The sequence below is a fragment of the Mesoplodon densirostris genome, chromosome 5 (genome assembly GCF_025265405.1).
Source record: "Mesoplodon densirostris isolate mMesDen1 chromosome 5, mMesDen1 primary haplotype, whole genome shotgun sequence".
Taxonomy (NCBI): Eukaryota; Metazoa; Chordata; class Mammalia; order Artiodactyla; family Ziphiidae; genus Mesoplodon; species Mesoplodon densirostris.
This window is the reverse complement of record NC_082665.1, coordinates 103231037-103248210: the sequence shown is the minus strand read 5'-3', so window position 1 is coordinate 103248210 and position 17174 is coordinate 103231037. Positions and strand designations below refer to the sequence as shown.

At 34.2% G+C, this 17174-nt stretch overlaps 1 protein-coding gene across 1 annotated transcript in view; it reads left to right on the top strand.

The window, feature by feature from the left end:
* CCDC39 (coiled-coil domain containing 39) overlaps positions 1 to 17174 on the top strand; it is a 45923-nt gene that overhangs the window by 9730 nt on the left and 19019 nt on the right. Inside the window, exons 6-13 of the mRNA XM_060099180.1 lie at positions 50 to 178; positions 2741 to 2932; positions 5522 to 5625; positions 5949 to 6081; positions 9358 to 9552; positions 10636 to 10800; positions 13342 to 13479; positions 15306 to 15514. Of these exons, the coding sequence (XP_059955163.1) occupies positions 50 to 178; positions 2741 to 2932; positions 5522 to 5625; positions 5949 to 6081; positions 9358 to 9552; positions 10636 to 10800; positions 13342 to 13479; positions 15306 to 15514 (1265 nt within the window). The remainder of the gene's footprint in view (positions 1 to 49; positions 179 to 2740; positions 2933 to 5521; positions 5626 to 5948; positions 6082 to 9357; positions 9553 to 10635; positions 10801 to 13341; positions 13480 to 15305; positions 15515 to 17174) is intronic.

Here is a 17174-nt window from a genome sequence, read left to right as displayed (position 1 = left end):
TAAAAAGCACTTAAATTCACAGAAATACTATTTGGTCTTCATTTGACAGTTAGAATTGGATAAAGCAGCCCAAGATTTTCGTAAGATTCATAATGAAAGGCAAGAACTCATTCAGCAGTGGGAGAACACAATAGAACAGATGCAGAAGAGAGATAGAGACATCGATAACTGTGCCTTGGTAAAGTAGTTGTTTGGTCCTTGCAAGTTCAGCTGTATTTATCTCTTTTGTATTTAACTCATTCATTTCAAATGTAAATCACACTGTTATTTGAAAGTCACTTTTGTAGCAGGATTCAATAGTTTTGGTAAATGTTTTTCAAAGCTGACCCTGTATCCATTTAGAAATGAGATTTTATGAAGATTATTTACTTATGGATATAATGCCGAAGACTGGATCCTGACATCTCTGAAATGTGGGACAAGAGAAGATCAACAGATAATGTTATTGCAGTAAAACCAATGCCCTGACTTATACATGGTTGTCCAAGGTGCCTTGGATTTAACATGTGTGCTATTTGTGTGCTAATCAAAGGTGTAGGGAAAGGAGCCTCATGGATAGCCAAGAAAGAAGGACTGCAATAAATTTTCCCTTTTGAAACTGAGGTACCCATGATGGGGTGAAAGCTCAGAAAGGGAGGAACACCACACCGATTAAACACAGACCTAGTGTTATCTTTTGCTACTTTCAGAGGTAATTTAGGAGAACTTCTTTGGGAAATCATTAAGGGGTATAATAGTGGTGAGTGAAAATAGGAAGATGATGGAAAGCTGGGAAGGAGAAGGAATTGAGGAGGAAAGAAGGCAGATGAGAAAATGGGCGAACTTCCATTCTGAATATACTCCATAGAAAGGCATTGGCAAGCAGCTCAGGTCACTGGGAGTTTGGAACTCTGATATCTGGATGTGGTTTACTTGTTAAATGTAACTTATATGTAAAATGTGATTTCTTTATTTTAAACTTCTGTAAGTAATCAACATTTTATCAATAAAATGGCCTACACCTCCCTAAGGAGGGACTTGGGAGACCCAATCTTAACTATGAGTTCCTCTTATTTCTTAATGCTGATGTTGGTTTCTCTTTCTTGGCTTCATACTGCTTTCAAACATCAAGTCCTGACTGCTTCCTCTGTGTAAATCAAATGTGTCAGATCTAAGACTGCAGATCCATAATCAAATTCTCATACAACCCTGCAGCTAAATTGACTCAGCCTGCTGATTTGGCGGAATCCACAGCTTGTAGCTCTCAGGTCATATCCTCAGTGGTTCCTTATTTATGGGGTGACATTTCCTGGCTGTATGTATTGAAAAAGACTAGGGAGGGAAACAAGAAGTTGTTCCATAGGTAGTGGGATGCTTCTAAGTGTTTAACAACTGGCTCTCAACTTGTGGTATTTCCGATTTCGGTGGCATCACCTGTATGAAAACTTAACTCTGAATAGATTGCCCTGTTAAAAAATGTGAACGCTGAAGTAGGAATTAAAACATCTGATTAAGTGGTAGAAAAATTAATATAAGGCAAGAAATTCTAGAATAATCATTTGACACATATAAACTTAGGAAGTTTTGACCTCCTAAGGTTGAATGAACATAGTAGATAGATGGAATGTTACAATTATAGAATGTTAATTGTTATATAGATGGGAATACTAGATTAAACAAATTTAAAATGTTTTTTAAAATGCAGTAAATCTCAGATATATATTGATTTAATATGCTAATATGTACAATATTATATGCAGCATTTCTAAAACTTACTGATTTTAGAACACATACTCTCCCCTGACCCAATCTCCTGGGATTAGTTGTTTGATGGGACCCTATTCCAGAAAACTTGGAAGAAATATATTTTAGGGTAAATTTTCCTTCTCCCTCCAATTCAGTTAACATATTGCCATCAGAATCACCCGTAAAAACCACATATGATCTTTTTATTCCCCGGCTCTAAAATCTTTATTCCATGTTGCTTAAAAGCTGACCCTCTTTAACATGGCAATTGAAAAGTTGAATTCTTCACCATTTGGCCTTAACCTCTACCTTTCCAGCCTAATCCCTATCATCTGTCTCCAACCTTTCTTATTATGTCCCCATTCCATCCCCGCCCTCCCACCCTGCACCTTAACCATGTTAGAGTATTTATGCATCCCCATTTATCTTTTTAGGCCCGATTCAAATGAAGGCTCTTAGGTAAAGCCTTTTAATGATTTCTCTTGGGTAGATTTCATTATCTCTTTGCTCCCATAGTATTAATACTTTGGCCATACCTCAGTTACTGCGTTGTATATTCTAGTTATTTTGTATCCCCAAGACTAGCAAAAAGCCTACATGAAGACATTCCTACTGAAATCAATAACAAAAATAAAATTCTCAAAAAATGAAAGAAACTGGTCTTGTGAAATGTTTGGAAAATTTCATTGAAATCCAACTTCCCGTGTGAAAACTATTCAATACTGTTATATTTTTTACATGTCACCTTTAGTTGATGAAAAATTGACATTTTTCTCATCTCTTTAGCAAAGTACCAGATGGATGAAATAAAATACAGAGATCTTTAAAAAATGAGCTTATAGACATTAGTGTGTGGCATATTAATATTTTATTTTATTCATATAAATTAGTCTGTCTTTAAAAAATATTTTCTTAAGTTTTGGTAAAATAAATGCTATAGAAAAACTAAATTCCTTTTAGTTTTAGTTTTGTTTGTTATATTAAATATATATTTAACATGTATTTTAAATCCTAGGCATTAGCAAAGATAAAGCAGGAAATAAGAGAAAAAGAAAATTTGGTTAAGGAAAAGATCAAGTTTTTGGAAAGTGAGACTGGGAATAACACAGAGTATGAGAAAAAAATTTCTGTTGCTGATCGTAAAGTTTTAAAATGTAGAATGGAATATCAATGTCATGAAACTAAGAGAATTCAGCTGAAGGATGAGGTATGTCAACTAAAAAGACTGGTTTGTGTGTTTATAACAAATTACTATACAAATAAGTATAAAGCTTTTCCTTTGATTAAGAAACTGCCTTCTAGTTCTTTTTGTTACATCCCTTCATGTTGTGGCACTTTTAGGATACTCTAATGAGACCTTGCTTGGATGAAGGCAACAGGGGGCTGTCATTCACATCACGGGTGGTGTGAAGGGCTACCCCTGGAGTTTTGCAGTGCCCAACTTGACTGTCACACATAGTGTTCTGTAAGTGACCCAAGGCAAAAGACTCCTGAAAGGTCTAGGCTGGAAATCATAATTATAAGATAACCGGCAAATGAGCAAATGTGAAGATGAATTATTGACATCGGTGATAACTTGAAGTGTCCTTCCAGTGCTACATGTGTATGGTGGTTTTAACTCTCAAATTCTAGGTGGAACTACCTGCTGAAGTTCAGTTTCTTACCTTGTTAAGAGAAAATATTTCAATGTGGTAGTGGGACAATGTAGTGGTATAATGTCTTTAAACAGACTAAGAGAGAATAAAATTCTCCTGCTTTGTTCTTTTCTTTTTTTGAGCATACATGCCAACTAGATTATTCCATAGGGAGAGTTAGCAATCCCCTTAGTTAGCAATAAAGGGATATTTATGAAATTTGTGCCTTGAGGCCATGTTATCTGAAGTTACTGCTATTTGGGTGGGAAACTGGAATATTGCAGAGCATTTTATTATATAAGTTGTTATACTTTATATTCCTGATAAAGATGGAAAGATTTTTTTTTCTGTCTGAAGAAAATAATTAAGATCTTGGAAAAGTAAAATAAGTGAATTTCTTACATAAATTAAATGTCACTGCTAATAGCTCATTCTCAAAAATTTTTAAGTTTAAACCAATTACAGAAAAGAATGCAGGTATTCATTCATTTATAATTTGCTTATTGAGATAGAATTCACATATCAAATACACCCTTTTGAAGTGTACAATTCAATGGTTTTTAGTATTTCCCAGAGTTGTGAAACCATTACCACTAATTTTAGAGTATTTTTGTCTTTCAAAAAGAAATCCCATACCCATTAGCAATCACTTTCCTTTCTCCCCTCCTACCAGGCCCTGGCAACTCCTGATCTACTTTCTGTCTCTATGATTTGCCTATTTTGGACATCATACAATATGGTGCATTTTGTGTCATGATTCTTTTACGTACACACTGCTTTCAAGGTTCATACAAGCTGTAGCATATGAGTACTTCTTTTTTTTTTCCTCAAAATTTTTTTACTGTAGTGAAATACATATAATATAACACACATTTACCATCTTACCTGTTTTCAGGTATACAGTGGTATTAAATACATTCCTAATGTTTTACAACTATCACCATCACCCATCTTCATAACTCTTTTCTTGTAAAGCTGAAACTCTATACCCATTAAACAATAATTTCCTATTTCCCCCTCCTCCCAGCCCCTGGAAACCACCATTCTACATTCTGTCTCTGTGATTTTGACTACTCTAAGTGCCTCATATAAATGGAATCATAAAGTATTTGTCTTTTTGTGACTGGCCTATTTCACTTATTTTACTTAGCATAATGTCCTTAAGGGTCATCCCTGTTATAGTATATGTCAAAATTTTGTTCCTTTTTAAGGCTGAATACTATTCTGTTGCGTGTATGTACCACATTTTGCTTATCCATTCATCTGTCAATAGCCTTGGGTTGCCTCCATGTTTTAGCTATTATGAATAATGCTGCTGTGAACATGGGTGAACAATTATTTCAGAATTGCTGATCATATGGTAATTATATTTTTAATTTCTTGAGGAACTGCCATACTGTTTTCCACAGTGGCTGTACCATTTTACATTCCCACTAACAGTGCACAAGTGTTCCAATTTCTCCACATCCTGGTCCATACTTATTATTTTGGGGGTTTTTGATAGTAGCTGTATTAATTGGTGTGAGGTAGTATTTCACTGTAGTTTTGATTTGCATTTCCCTAATGATTAATGATGTTGAATGTCTTTTCATGTGCTTATTTGCCTTTTGCATCTCTTCTTTAGAGAAATATCTATTCAAGGTCTTTGCCCATTTTTGAGTCAGGCTGGGTTTTTGTTGTTGTTGTTGAGTTTTAGAAGTTCTCTATATATTCTGGATATTAATCCCTTATCAGATATATAATTCACAAATATTTTCTCCCATTCTTTGGGTTGCCGTTTTACTCTGTTATTGTTTTTGTTGTACAAAAGTTTTTAATTTAGCGAAGTCCAATTTGTCTACTTTTTCTTTTGTTGTCTGTGCCTCTGGTGTCATATCGAAGAAATCATTGCCACATACAATGCTGTGAAGCTTTTGTTCTAGGCACTTTTAACTCATATATGTAGGTCTCTATAATATGCCAGGATTTACAAGTTATTTAAAATTTAATATCAGATCAAAAAGAAAAATTGTTAAATATGTATTACAGCAACATGGTTATTATGTTTGTGGTTGTGATGTAGGTTAGAAATTAATGTATTCATAATAGAACTTCTCAGAAATGATATTAATTTATAAGATATAGAGTAAATATTTAATTTCTCTTTGTTAACTAATAAATAGCTAGATACTTTAAAAGCCACTGTGAATAGAAGTTCCAGTGATTTAGAAGCTCTGAGGAAAAATACTTCCAAAATAAAAAAGGACATTAATGAAGAAACAACAAGGTAAGAAAAAAGGTATTTAAATATGTTTATAGTTTTTGACTATTTCTAGAAAAATTATTGAATATTTGATTTTTTGGTTAAATAACTGTAAAATTATAGCTACTAAATTATTAAACTTAAAAAAATTTCCTGGGTTTTTCAGTACAAAGGCTTAGGAGCAATATTTTTATGGCTTATTAAATACACATTGGTAATAAAAAGATTGATGGCAAAAGAAACTTTCAAGTTATATGAAGAAATCTTAGGATAAACTGTTCCTTATGTGTTTGCATTAAATATGTTTTAGACATGTTTTCTATTTTTTCCTTATAAATTCTCTATAGATTACACAAAATTAAAAATCATAATCAGATTGTAAGAAAAAAATTAAAGCAGATAACTGAGAAAACTACGTCTGTAGAGGAGAAAGCTACCAACTTGGAAGACATGCTAAAGGAGGAAGAAAGAGGTGTGAAAGTAAGTTTAGTTTCGTTTTTTAAAAAAAAATCACAGCAGGCCTTCCCTGGTGGCACAGCGGTTAAGAATCTGCCTACCAATTCAGGGGACACAGGTTCGAGCCCTGGTCCGGGAAGATCCCACGTGCCGTGGAGCAGCTAAGCCTGTGCACCACAACTACTGAAGCCTGCGTGCCTAGAGCTGGTGCTCCGCAGCAAGAGAAGCCACCACAATGAGAAGCCTGCACACTGCAACGAAGACCCAATGCAGCCAAAAATAAATAAATTTTAAAAAAATCACAGCAAATTTAGCAATAGTGAATAAATTAGACTCTTGAGATCAGAGGAGAAGGAAGTCTTTTAAGAGGCTCTGATTTCTGGGGTGATTGTATTTGTAATTAGATTGTTGAGTTCTTGGACCTCTTTTTATCTTCAGCTCCTAATTCTCCATTTGCTTCACTTTCAGCATTTAACTTTGTCTTCTTTTAGAGGTATAGCCCTTCTATCTTAAATTCCATGTCTTCTCAATGCCTACTGTGTCCCTGTCCCTGTTTGCCATTCCTATATTTTTCTTTTTTTTTTTTGGCTGCATTGGGTCTTTGTTGCTGCATGTGGGCTTTCTCTAGTTGCTGCAAGCAGGGGCTACTCTTCATTGCGGTGCTCGGGTTTCTCATTGCAGTGGCTTCTCTTGCTGTGGAGCATGGGCTCTAGGCACACGGGCTTCAGTAGTTGAGGCTCACGGTCTGTAGAGCACAGGCTCAGTAGTTGTGGCGCACAGGCTTAGTTGCTCCGCAGCATGTGGGATCTTCCGGACCAGGGATCAAACCCATGTGTCCCTGAACTGGCAGGTGGATTCTTAACCACTGCACCACCAGGGAAGTCCCTGTATATATGTTCTTATATTGCAAATGCATCTTGAAAAATGCCCGTGTTTTATAACATTTCCACCTGATTATCATCTTTTTTGTTTGTGATCAAGTTCCCCCTAGTGGTCTACATTCATTGCATGTATTTCTTCATCATCTGCTATCTCTTTAACCTCTTCCAGTCTGGCACCATTTATTGGTAAACAGGCTTTTAAATGCTAACACTTTTACTAACTTCACTGGCATACCCCTTCTACCTTAACCTCTTTGGCATTCTGGTAGAATTAAAGTCGAATTTTGAGGAACTGGAAAAGGCTGGTTCACCGTTCCCTCTTTGAAAACTTCAAAATGATTTGTGTGACCTATCACTGTAGGCACTACTTTCTGCTTTTACATTTTTTTTTTTTTTTTTTTTTTTTTTTTTTTTTGCGGTACGCGGGCCTCTCACTGTTGTGGCCTCTCCCGTTGCGGAGCACAGGCTCCGGACGCGCAGGCTCAGCGGCCACGGCTCACGGGCCCAGCCGCTCCGCGGCATGTGGGATCTTCCCGGACCGGGGCACGAACTCGTGTCCCCTGCATCGGCAGGCGGACTCTCAACCACTGTGCCACCAGGGAAGCCCTTACTCTTTTTTTTGCTGGGGGAAGAGGAGGGGTAGCTGAAGGTGGTGGTAAAATCCCCCATTTGCTGAGGCTTATATCAAGTATGGTTTCATTTATATTTGGATAGAATCCAGCTTCCTCAGTGTGCTGTTGTATGTTTAAAATTCCTGAGTAGTGAAGTCATGCAACAATCTTGACTTGAGTGGTATTTGAGTCCAAATCATACAACATTATTAAAAAAAAAAAAGTTGTGGATTTTTTTTTCCCCCTAAGAGCATGATTTTCTGTAGTACATGGAACGGGATAGTATTAGAACTTATTAGAAGTCTGTAAAGACTGTGAAGTTTATATGAAATACACCTTCTGAAGACATAATTAAAAACTAGTGATATTTTTAAAGAAATTAGCTGAATTAGAAAACAATAAGATTGGCAGCATGTGTACTGATTGTGCTGTAGCAGGGCTGGGTTCATAATCTTGCTTTTTGTAGTTATTGGGGTTTTTTGTTTGTTTGAAAAAAATCTCAACCCTATATATTTTGCTGTGTTATTCACCACCAAGCACTGACTTTAAAACTCTGCCAAGCAGTCTCAGAAGGTCTTAAACCCAGTGAAAATTGTCTATTATATGAAAAATAATGCATTTTATAAGGTTATATCAGATTATATTTCTTGATTTGTGAAAATTTAAATCTGCCAGTCACAGACTTCTTTTGTTTCATATTGAGGTTCATTGGATGCCAAAGGGAAATATGCTTATCTGGGTGTAAGAACACAGAGGGAAATTATTTCAACATTTTAAAATGAGAGCTTTCAACAGAGAGCTTGGCATGGGAGATCTGTTTGAAACCTAGAATACATTGATGTGACACTGTGAGATCAAGACGGACCTGCCTCCTGAGAAAGGAGAAGTGGGAATGGGGTACCGGTTTCTATTTCCTAGAGGGCTGCACATGTAGGGAAGTCAACTGCAGGCAAGGTGTGAGTAAGGGATAGTGACAGTGCCAGTAGTGTGTTGGGGCCAGCTCTCACCAGCTCACAAGAGCTGATAGTTAAATATTCTGGAATTTTTAAAGTCAGCTGCTAAATATAGCTACTATTAAAAATCAAATTATATAGACTTACAATTAAATAAATTATATTAAAAATAAAAGTAATATGTACTCAGCACATATCACTTCCAAATTATTTTACTGCATTTTACTGTTATCTATGCTTTTAAGGTTACTTAAGACTATTGACATCTGTTATATCTGTCTAGTAGATATACTGCATAATGGTCTGCTACGGCATATCTCTTCCTAGCTCTGCATTTAGAGGAATCATGTTAGTAGCTTGAAACTGGCCATAGTGGGAATAAAATAATCATAGAAATCAGCCTCTTCCCTGTAACCTCCCATCTACTAGAAAGCTGATGGTTAAACATTTATCTGCTCACCACTGGATAGTGCCAAAAAGAAGGTGGGAGATTTCTTCCCTAAACACTCTCAAGACTTTAGTAAACTTTGTGAGCTTAGAAGCTGTGTGTCTTCAGTATATTTTATGTTCTAAGGAAACCAGTGGAATGGTCAAGTTCTAAGGCTAAGGTGACATAGGATAGAATTAAGATGACAGATCAAGGTGCATGACACAGGAATAGAAAACTACTATTCTAGTCTACTAGACTAGAGTAGACTACAAGCAATGTTGGGGATTTGTTGAAACTGTGGGAAGGGCTTTATATTCTTAAGGGCTAAAATGAGGGTTCATTTATGACCCCCAAATTATAATATTCATGCAATAAAACATTACAAGGTATTATATTTCATTAATCATTGTTATTCTTATTATCAGGAAGTAGAAGTTCAGTTGAGCATAGTGAAGGATGTGTTATTTAAGAAAGTTCAGGAATTACAGACTGAGACAATGAAAGAAAAAGCTGTTGTATCTGAAATTGAAGGAACCCGTTCTTCTCTAAAGCACCTTAACCATCGGTTACATAAACTGGACTTTGAAACCTTACAGCAGCAAGAAATTATGTACAATCAGGTAGATGTTACTCTTATGAATGTCTTCATATTGATTTGTTATAATTGTGATGGTCAAGATACTGCAGTGTCCTAAGAAAACAAAGAATTCTAAGAGCTCTTGGGGTGGGAGGATAGACAGATGCTGAAGATGGGATATCATGTTAGGTTAGAGAAGGGTGAGGGGGCCTTAAAAGCTATTTTTTTTCTTGATCTGAAATAAATAGAGAAGAGGATTGACAGCTCTAGTGAGGGAGACATGCTTTAAAGGAACCTGGAGCAATTGGACCTGGAGTAAAACAAAACAAGGAATGGGATGTCTGAAACCTAGAAAAACTGTATGTTGGGAATTCCCTGTCAGTCCAGCGGTTAAGACTCCACGCTTCCACTGCAGGGGGTGTGGGTTCAATCCCTGGTCAGGGCACTAAGATCCCGCATGCCACACAGCGTGACCAAACAAACAAACAAAAAACCCCCCAAGCCCCTAAGACTGTATGTTGTTCAAACATCGGCATCCCCATCCCCACCCCCACCCCCGGACCAAAAAATGTTTTTAAATTTTTTCCTTTTTTGTTCTATTTATATATTCTGTCTCATGTTAATTTCTTAATGTCCTCCCTCTCTACATCTTAATTTCCCCATCTAATGTGTTCTTAGTTTCTCAAAATTAGACGCTAAAGTATAATTTTCAGAATAATTCTTTAGAAGTTCATCATATTTGAGACCTTCATGGCTAACAGTTTGTGATTCTTTTTTTGTACTCCTTAGAAAATGTACCCTCAAAAAAATCCATGTCCATATAAATCCAGTGGATTTACTGATGTTCCCTCATGAGAGTATGATAAATGACCACCTAGCTGCTTTATTATATTTTCAGACTAGTTCTGTGTTATTATCACGTACTCTGGTTGTTGAAGAATAGTTTCCTCTTTCTCCCCTTACAGTAAGAAGGATTTCATCCTATAAATCACTGAAGGGTGAAAGTGACTTTAGTAAATGGTGACATCAGGCCAAATTCATAAGAAAGTATTTACAGTGTTTTTGCATTTATAGAAATGGTTTTAACTGTTTCTCCTTACTAACTTATCTTTAAAACCTGTAACAGGATTTTTACATTCAACAAGTGGAATGCCGAATGTCACGGTTAAAGGGAGAAATTAACTCAGAAGAAAAACAAGCCCTTGAAGCAAAAACTGTTGAACTTCAAAAGACATTGGAAGAGAAAAAATCTACATTTAACCTTTTGGAAACAGAGATCAAGAAGCTTCATGTAACTTAGTTAAAATATTTTTTATGCTTCAAATATCCTAGTCATCATTTTGTTTTAAGTCAACATGTTCCTAAGACTTGACTTTGGATAGGATAATTGCCAAGCTACCCATATATATAACAAATGTATGAGCTAATGCTTATATTTCTATACTGACTATGAGAATGTAACATTACCATTGATTATGCATTTACTGTATGCTAAGTATATGCCTTTAGTTTTTTATTTCATTTAATCGTTATAAATGCCTTGTGATGAAGATATTAATACTTGTTTTACAGATTAAGTAACTTGTTCATGATTACAGCTAGGATTTGATCCGTGGTCCATGTGACTTAAAAATAGTCTTAAATAGTACATGATTTAAAAAATTGATAAATTCCAGTTTTCTATTATGTATCAGCCATAATAATTTGATTGCTTTTTATCTCTGAAGTGGCATCTAAAAGCAGCTGCTCTTTTATTGGTCATCTATTGTTATTCAAATATTTACTTAGTTACATATTTCAGATGACTCAGTTTTGTTAATACGGTAAAAATGTTCTTCATCTTTAGGTACTTTAATGTTTATGGCAATATAAAACCTGTGTTAGGGGAACCTATGTAATATAAAACCTATGTTAAAGTTTAACTGGGAAATAAGAGTGAAGGAGTGAAAACATGGACCTGAATAGGGGGAGAACTCCAAAGGTTTTAAATGTTAAACAGCTGGAAAGGCTAGTGATGAGTGTCCTCTAGTGGTTTTAAGAAGAATTACCCTGAATTCCTTCAGGGCTACAAAGGTGAAAGGGAGCTACTACTTTTTTAAATTAGGGGGAAAAAAATTAACATGACAAAATATTGGTTTGGAGTGGTTTGTAGCCTGATTAAATTTTTAAAAGACTGTTTTCTTGGTTTAGTGGAAAAGAGCAGAACCGGTTTTGAATGTCAAGGTTACACCACTAACTGCTATTTTAACTTTTCTGAGTCCTAGTTTACTCATTTTAAAATGGAAAACAATATTTAATATTATTTTAGGGCATTTGGGAGAATTAGAAGCAATGTATGTCTTAACACAGTGCTTTTAGTAGGTACTCAATAAATGGTATTGTTTTAATTACATAGAATATGAGAATATTAGTGCTACAGAATAATAGGAGGGTGACATTTATATCTGGACATGTTTTTTGACCCTAGCCTGAATTGTCTGTTTTCCTGTGTGAGGACGGTTCTAGTGTGCCTCCTTTTAGCTACCCTGGGGCTCTGTCCATTATGCAGTAGGCTAGTACTTATGCCTATCCCAGCTGGTTTTGACAGAGAGGTAAATAAATTAATAGAAATGCAAGTGAATTTTTAAAGATATTAAAGCTAGTTAAGCTTCTAATGAAGGTTTTCTCTTCTCAGTAGTAGCATTAGATTGTAAAGTCATTTTGCATTCTCTTTCCCATGCCACTCCATCTATTATTTTGAATAGTAGAGACAAATTTCTTCTGGTTGAAAATTACCTTAAATTAAAAATTTCATTCTAAAAGTTAATTTTATGAAATCACATCTTTATGTGAAAAAAAATCTTAATGTCTTGCTTCAATCTTAAGTCCTGATAGTTCAGAGAAATACAGGCAGTGAGAAGGGCAGGGGCGGGAAGAAGGAAGGGACAGAGGAAGAGAGAGAGAGGAAGAGAGAGAGAGAAGGGAGACAGATCTTGGCAATAGAAACTTTTTGCTTTATGTCCCCTAAGAGCTACTAAGGGGGGACAAAGGGAACAAATCTTGTTCTGGTTCTGAATGGGAGGGAGGATACAAACTGGTATAAAGATAGAAAACTAATATCTGAGTATGTATGACCCATTTATTCATTCAGTGGAATTAGATCTTATCTAGCATTTTTCTCTCCAGCAGTATGTGATTATATATGTAATAATAATAATAATAATAATAGATATTTCCATGTGTCAAACATTGTTGCACATATTCTTTGACAGTAAATTCTTTAACCCTCACAACAACCCAGGTAGGTAGGTATTGTTATCATCTCCATTTTGGAAATGAGGAAACTGAGGAAGAGTATGTTGCCCACTGGGTTTGGTTGGCTAATATATAATTAAGGCTGTCTGATTCCAGAGCTTGTAGTTAACCAAGACCCTATGCTTTCTCAGACTGTTAATGTTTTTACCTTCTGAGACTTGGGTTGAATCAAATAATGAACTCCAGAAGGTGAACCATGTATTTAACCAAAGCTTGAACTCCACCCTCCCATTTCTCCCCATAAATGGCAACCACCTAATAATTCAGTTTGAACTGTAATCATACATAATATTTCCTAGAATTATTGAACTCAAACTGAACCCAAACATCAATAGGTAATAAAAATGAAAATGCTTCTATGTGAATATCCATGTATATTCTATTAGAGACATAAGAGCATGAAGGGTGAGATTTATAATATTATATTATTATAAATATTTAATGGAGCATATAGTTTAATGTAAGTCATGTTTAGTAGTATGTATTTAATATTGTTATTTAAAATATATATTTATGTAACTTTTTTTCCTCTTTACAGAATGATCTTTACTTTATCAAGAAGTCAAATAGTAAAAATCATGATGAAAAACAGTCCCTCATGACCAAAATAAATGAACTAAACCTCTTCAATGATAGATCAGAGAAAGAACTTAATAAAGCCAAAGCTTTGAAACAGGTGCAATAAAATCATATGTATATATAATATTAAAAACCACATATTTTCATGCTAATTGTAGAAAAATTTTAAATACCAAATTATAAAGAAGAAAATAAGTCACTATAATCACTGTACAGAAGATAAACAGTGTTACATTATATTATTTTCTTTCAGTCTTTTAAAGAAAATTGGCTTTATATATTGTATTCAAAAATTTATAAGTATATTACACATCTCCTAAACATTAATTATCTTTAAAGGCTTCCTACAGTCCATTGCATGAAGTTACCATAATTTATTTAACCATCTCTTATTTTTGGATATGTGTTTCTAGTGTTTGGCTATTCTAAATGGCGCTATCATGTACTGTGCACATATTTCGTTGTACAGTTGTTCATGTATCTCCTTAGGCTAAATTTCTAGCTGTATAATTATGGTTCAAAAAGAATGAATATTTTTGGTGTCTTGAAACTATTTTCAAGCCAAATTGCCTTCTAGAGCATTCAGTTAATACTCCTACCAGCAGTGTGTAAGCATTCTATTTTACTCAGCACCACCAGGGCTGGATAATATAATTTATAAAATTATTGTTAATTTGATGGGCAAACATGGTATCTCATTGTTTTTAGTCTGCACTTTAGAAATTGGTGACATTTTAAAACATTTTATGTTTAAACATAAAATTTTAAATATTTATGTTTCAATTAAAATGTTTAAACATTTTTTTCTATTATGTTATGTTCCATAATTTTTCTTTTGGATTTCTAGTTCATTTTCTTGCCCATATTTCCATTAGGAGGTTTATATGTTTATTTATTTATTTGGTTGTGCTGGGTCTTAGTGGCGGCAGGCGGGCTCCTTAGTTGTGGCTCGTGGGCTCCTTAGTTGTGGTATGTGAACTCTTAGTTGTGGCACACATGTGAGATCTAGTTCCCTGATGAGGGATTGAACCCGGGCCCCCTGCATTGGGAGCGCAGAGTCTTATCCACTGCGCCACCAGGGAAGTCCCCAGGTGGTTTATATTTTTAAAATGCTTGGCAAAAGATCTTCGTATGTTAAAATATTAACTCATAAATATTTGTCTCATTGTCTTTAAATTTCTATTCAGTTTTTTTGACATAAAAACTTTTTTTAAACATTATATATTTAAGTGTTTTTCCCTGTATAATTTTTATGCTTAGAAACTCTTTCATCACACTAAAAATCAAACAGATATTTACTGTTTCTAGTGGCTGCACTGGTTTAATCTTTTACATTAAGTTCTTTCATTCATCTGGCATTTATTTTTTGTACATATGAGATATGGGGATCTAATCTTTTCTCCAGCTAACAAGCTTTGTTTTGAATTAGTAAAATCTTATATTCTGGAGTGTTTTTTCTGGGCTTTCTATTCTGAAAATTGATCTATTAGTGTGATCTTGTGTCAGCACTCTACTCATGACTGAACTGTTTTAATAAAATGTATTTATACATTATTTTGTAAGATTTAGTTTAGAATATAAAAATGCTCATCCATTGGGCTTCATATATTTGCTGGACATTGTAACTTTCAATTTTAGGAATAAGTTCTTCTTTTTATTTTTTTAGTAAACTTGAATTTAAAATTGAATAATAATAAAAGACTTGGAATAACCATAAACCCTTTCCTTAAAATAAAAATAAAAGGAAAATCAGTCATGACTCAGAGCAATCTAAATTTAACCCTAATTAATATCTTGGTCAATCGTCAAATTAGAAAAAGTTATATTTTCAAGTTTGACTTTTGTAGCAATAAAAGGAAACATATTTTGGTTTGGATATGCAAATGATTATTTCAATATTTGACGATTTTGTTATGTTGATAGGATTTGATGATAGAAGACAATCTTTTAAAACTTGAGGTTAAACGTATTCGAGAAATGCTTCACAGTAAGGCAGAAGAAGTTCTTTCTCTGGAAGAAAGAAAACAGCAATTACACACTGCTATGGAAAAACGGACCGAAGAAATTAAAATTCACAAAAAAATGCTTGCATCACAAATAAGATGTGTTGATCAAGAACGGCAAAATATAAGGTAACAATTAGAGTTTTAAAATCCTGCTCACGAATTTTGAAAACGTTACGAGTAATGTCAGAAGAACTGACTGCTCCCTCCACCACCCTGGATGTCCATCTTTTTCTTATTTGTTTGAAAAAGCTTTTAATATAATACATAGGCCATATTTTAGCTACAAATCTATGCTTTTCCCTCTCTTTTTCCTTAGGCTAACTCCTCATTCTTTAGATTTATCCTTTTACCTTAAGATCATTAATCCCCTTGGAACTGATTTTTGTGTATGGTTTGTGGTAAGGGTCCAATAACATGCTTTCCCTTATGGATACCTGACAGCTGCATTTATTGAAGCAATTTTCCCCTAGAGATTTCGCATATCTTTTATAAGATTTATTCCTGGACACATGCTATTTTTTCTTAATGTTACTGTCAGTGTTATCTCCTTTTAAAGCATTTCATTTTCGGTTTGTTGCTGGTGTATAGAAATGCAGTTGATTTCTGTATATTAACTATTCAGCAGCCTTGCTTAAATTTTTATTAATTCTAACAATTGATCTGTAGATTCTACTTTCTAGGTATTTCACTCACATCATTTGCAAATAACAGTTTTGTGTCTTCCTTTTCAATCTTTATAACTTTTCTTGTTCTTACTTTATTGTCCTTGTTATCTAACCTCCAGTTCAATGCTGAATAGCAGTGTTGATTGCAGGTACCCTTGTCTTGCAGGTGGTTGATCTTAAAGGGAAAGTTTTAATTGTTTCATCTTTAAGTATCAAGTTTACTATAGTGTTTTTTTGAGATTCTCTTTATAATATTAAGTGAGTTCCCATCTATTTCCATTCTTTGCTAAGAGGTTGTTTTAATTTGTTTAATCAGGAATGAATGTTGACTATTATATGCTTTTTCTGTACTCACTGATATGATGTAGCTTCTTCAATCTGTTAATATAATTGAATATATTGATTGCTTTTTCAAAGTTAAAACAAACTTACATTCCTGTAATAAATACAGCTGTTTGTTACATATTACATTTTGTATGTATCTAGATTTTGTTTGCTAATATTTTTATACAATTTTTGCATCTATGCTTATAATTCTCTTTTTCTCTCCTGCCCTCGTCAAATTATCAGGTTATTATGGTTACATCTACTTTTATAAAATGATCTTTGTGTTTCTTATTTTTCTACACTCTGCATAAGCTTGTAAAAGAGCAGAATTATATCTTTCTTGAATTTTCAAATACCTCACCAGTAAAGCCATTGGACATCTGGAGTTTTTTGAGGAGGATTTTCAACTGTTGGTTCAATCAATTTATTGGTTATAGGACAATGAAGATCTTGTATTTTTTTCTTGAGTCTGTTTTAGTAAGTTATATATTTTTTCCTAGGAAAAATTTTCCAATTCATCTAAATTATCAAAGTTATTACCATAAAGTTGTTCACAATATCATTTTATTATATGTTTAATAGCTGCAGTGTTTGTAGCTTTTCATTCCTGATATTGGTTATTGTGACTTCTCGTTTTTGGGTGGGATAAGTCCTGCCAGTAGTTAATGAATTTTATTACTCTTTGAAAAGAATAAACCCTTGCTGATTTTTTTCTGTTGTGAATTCATTTTCTATTTTAATTAATATTGCTGCTCTCACATTTACTATTTCTTTCTTCTATTTTTGTGGATTTA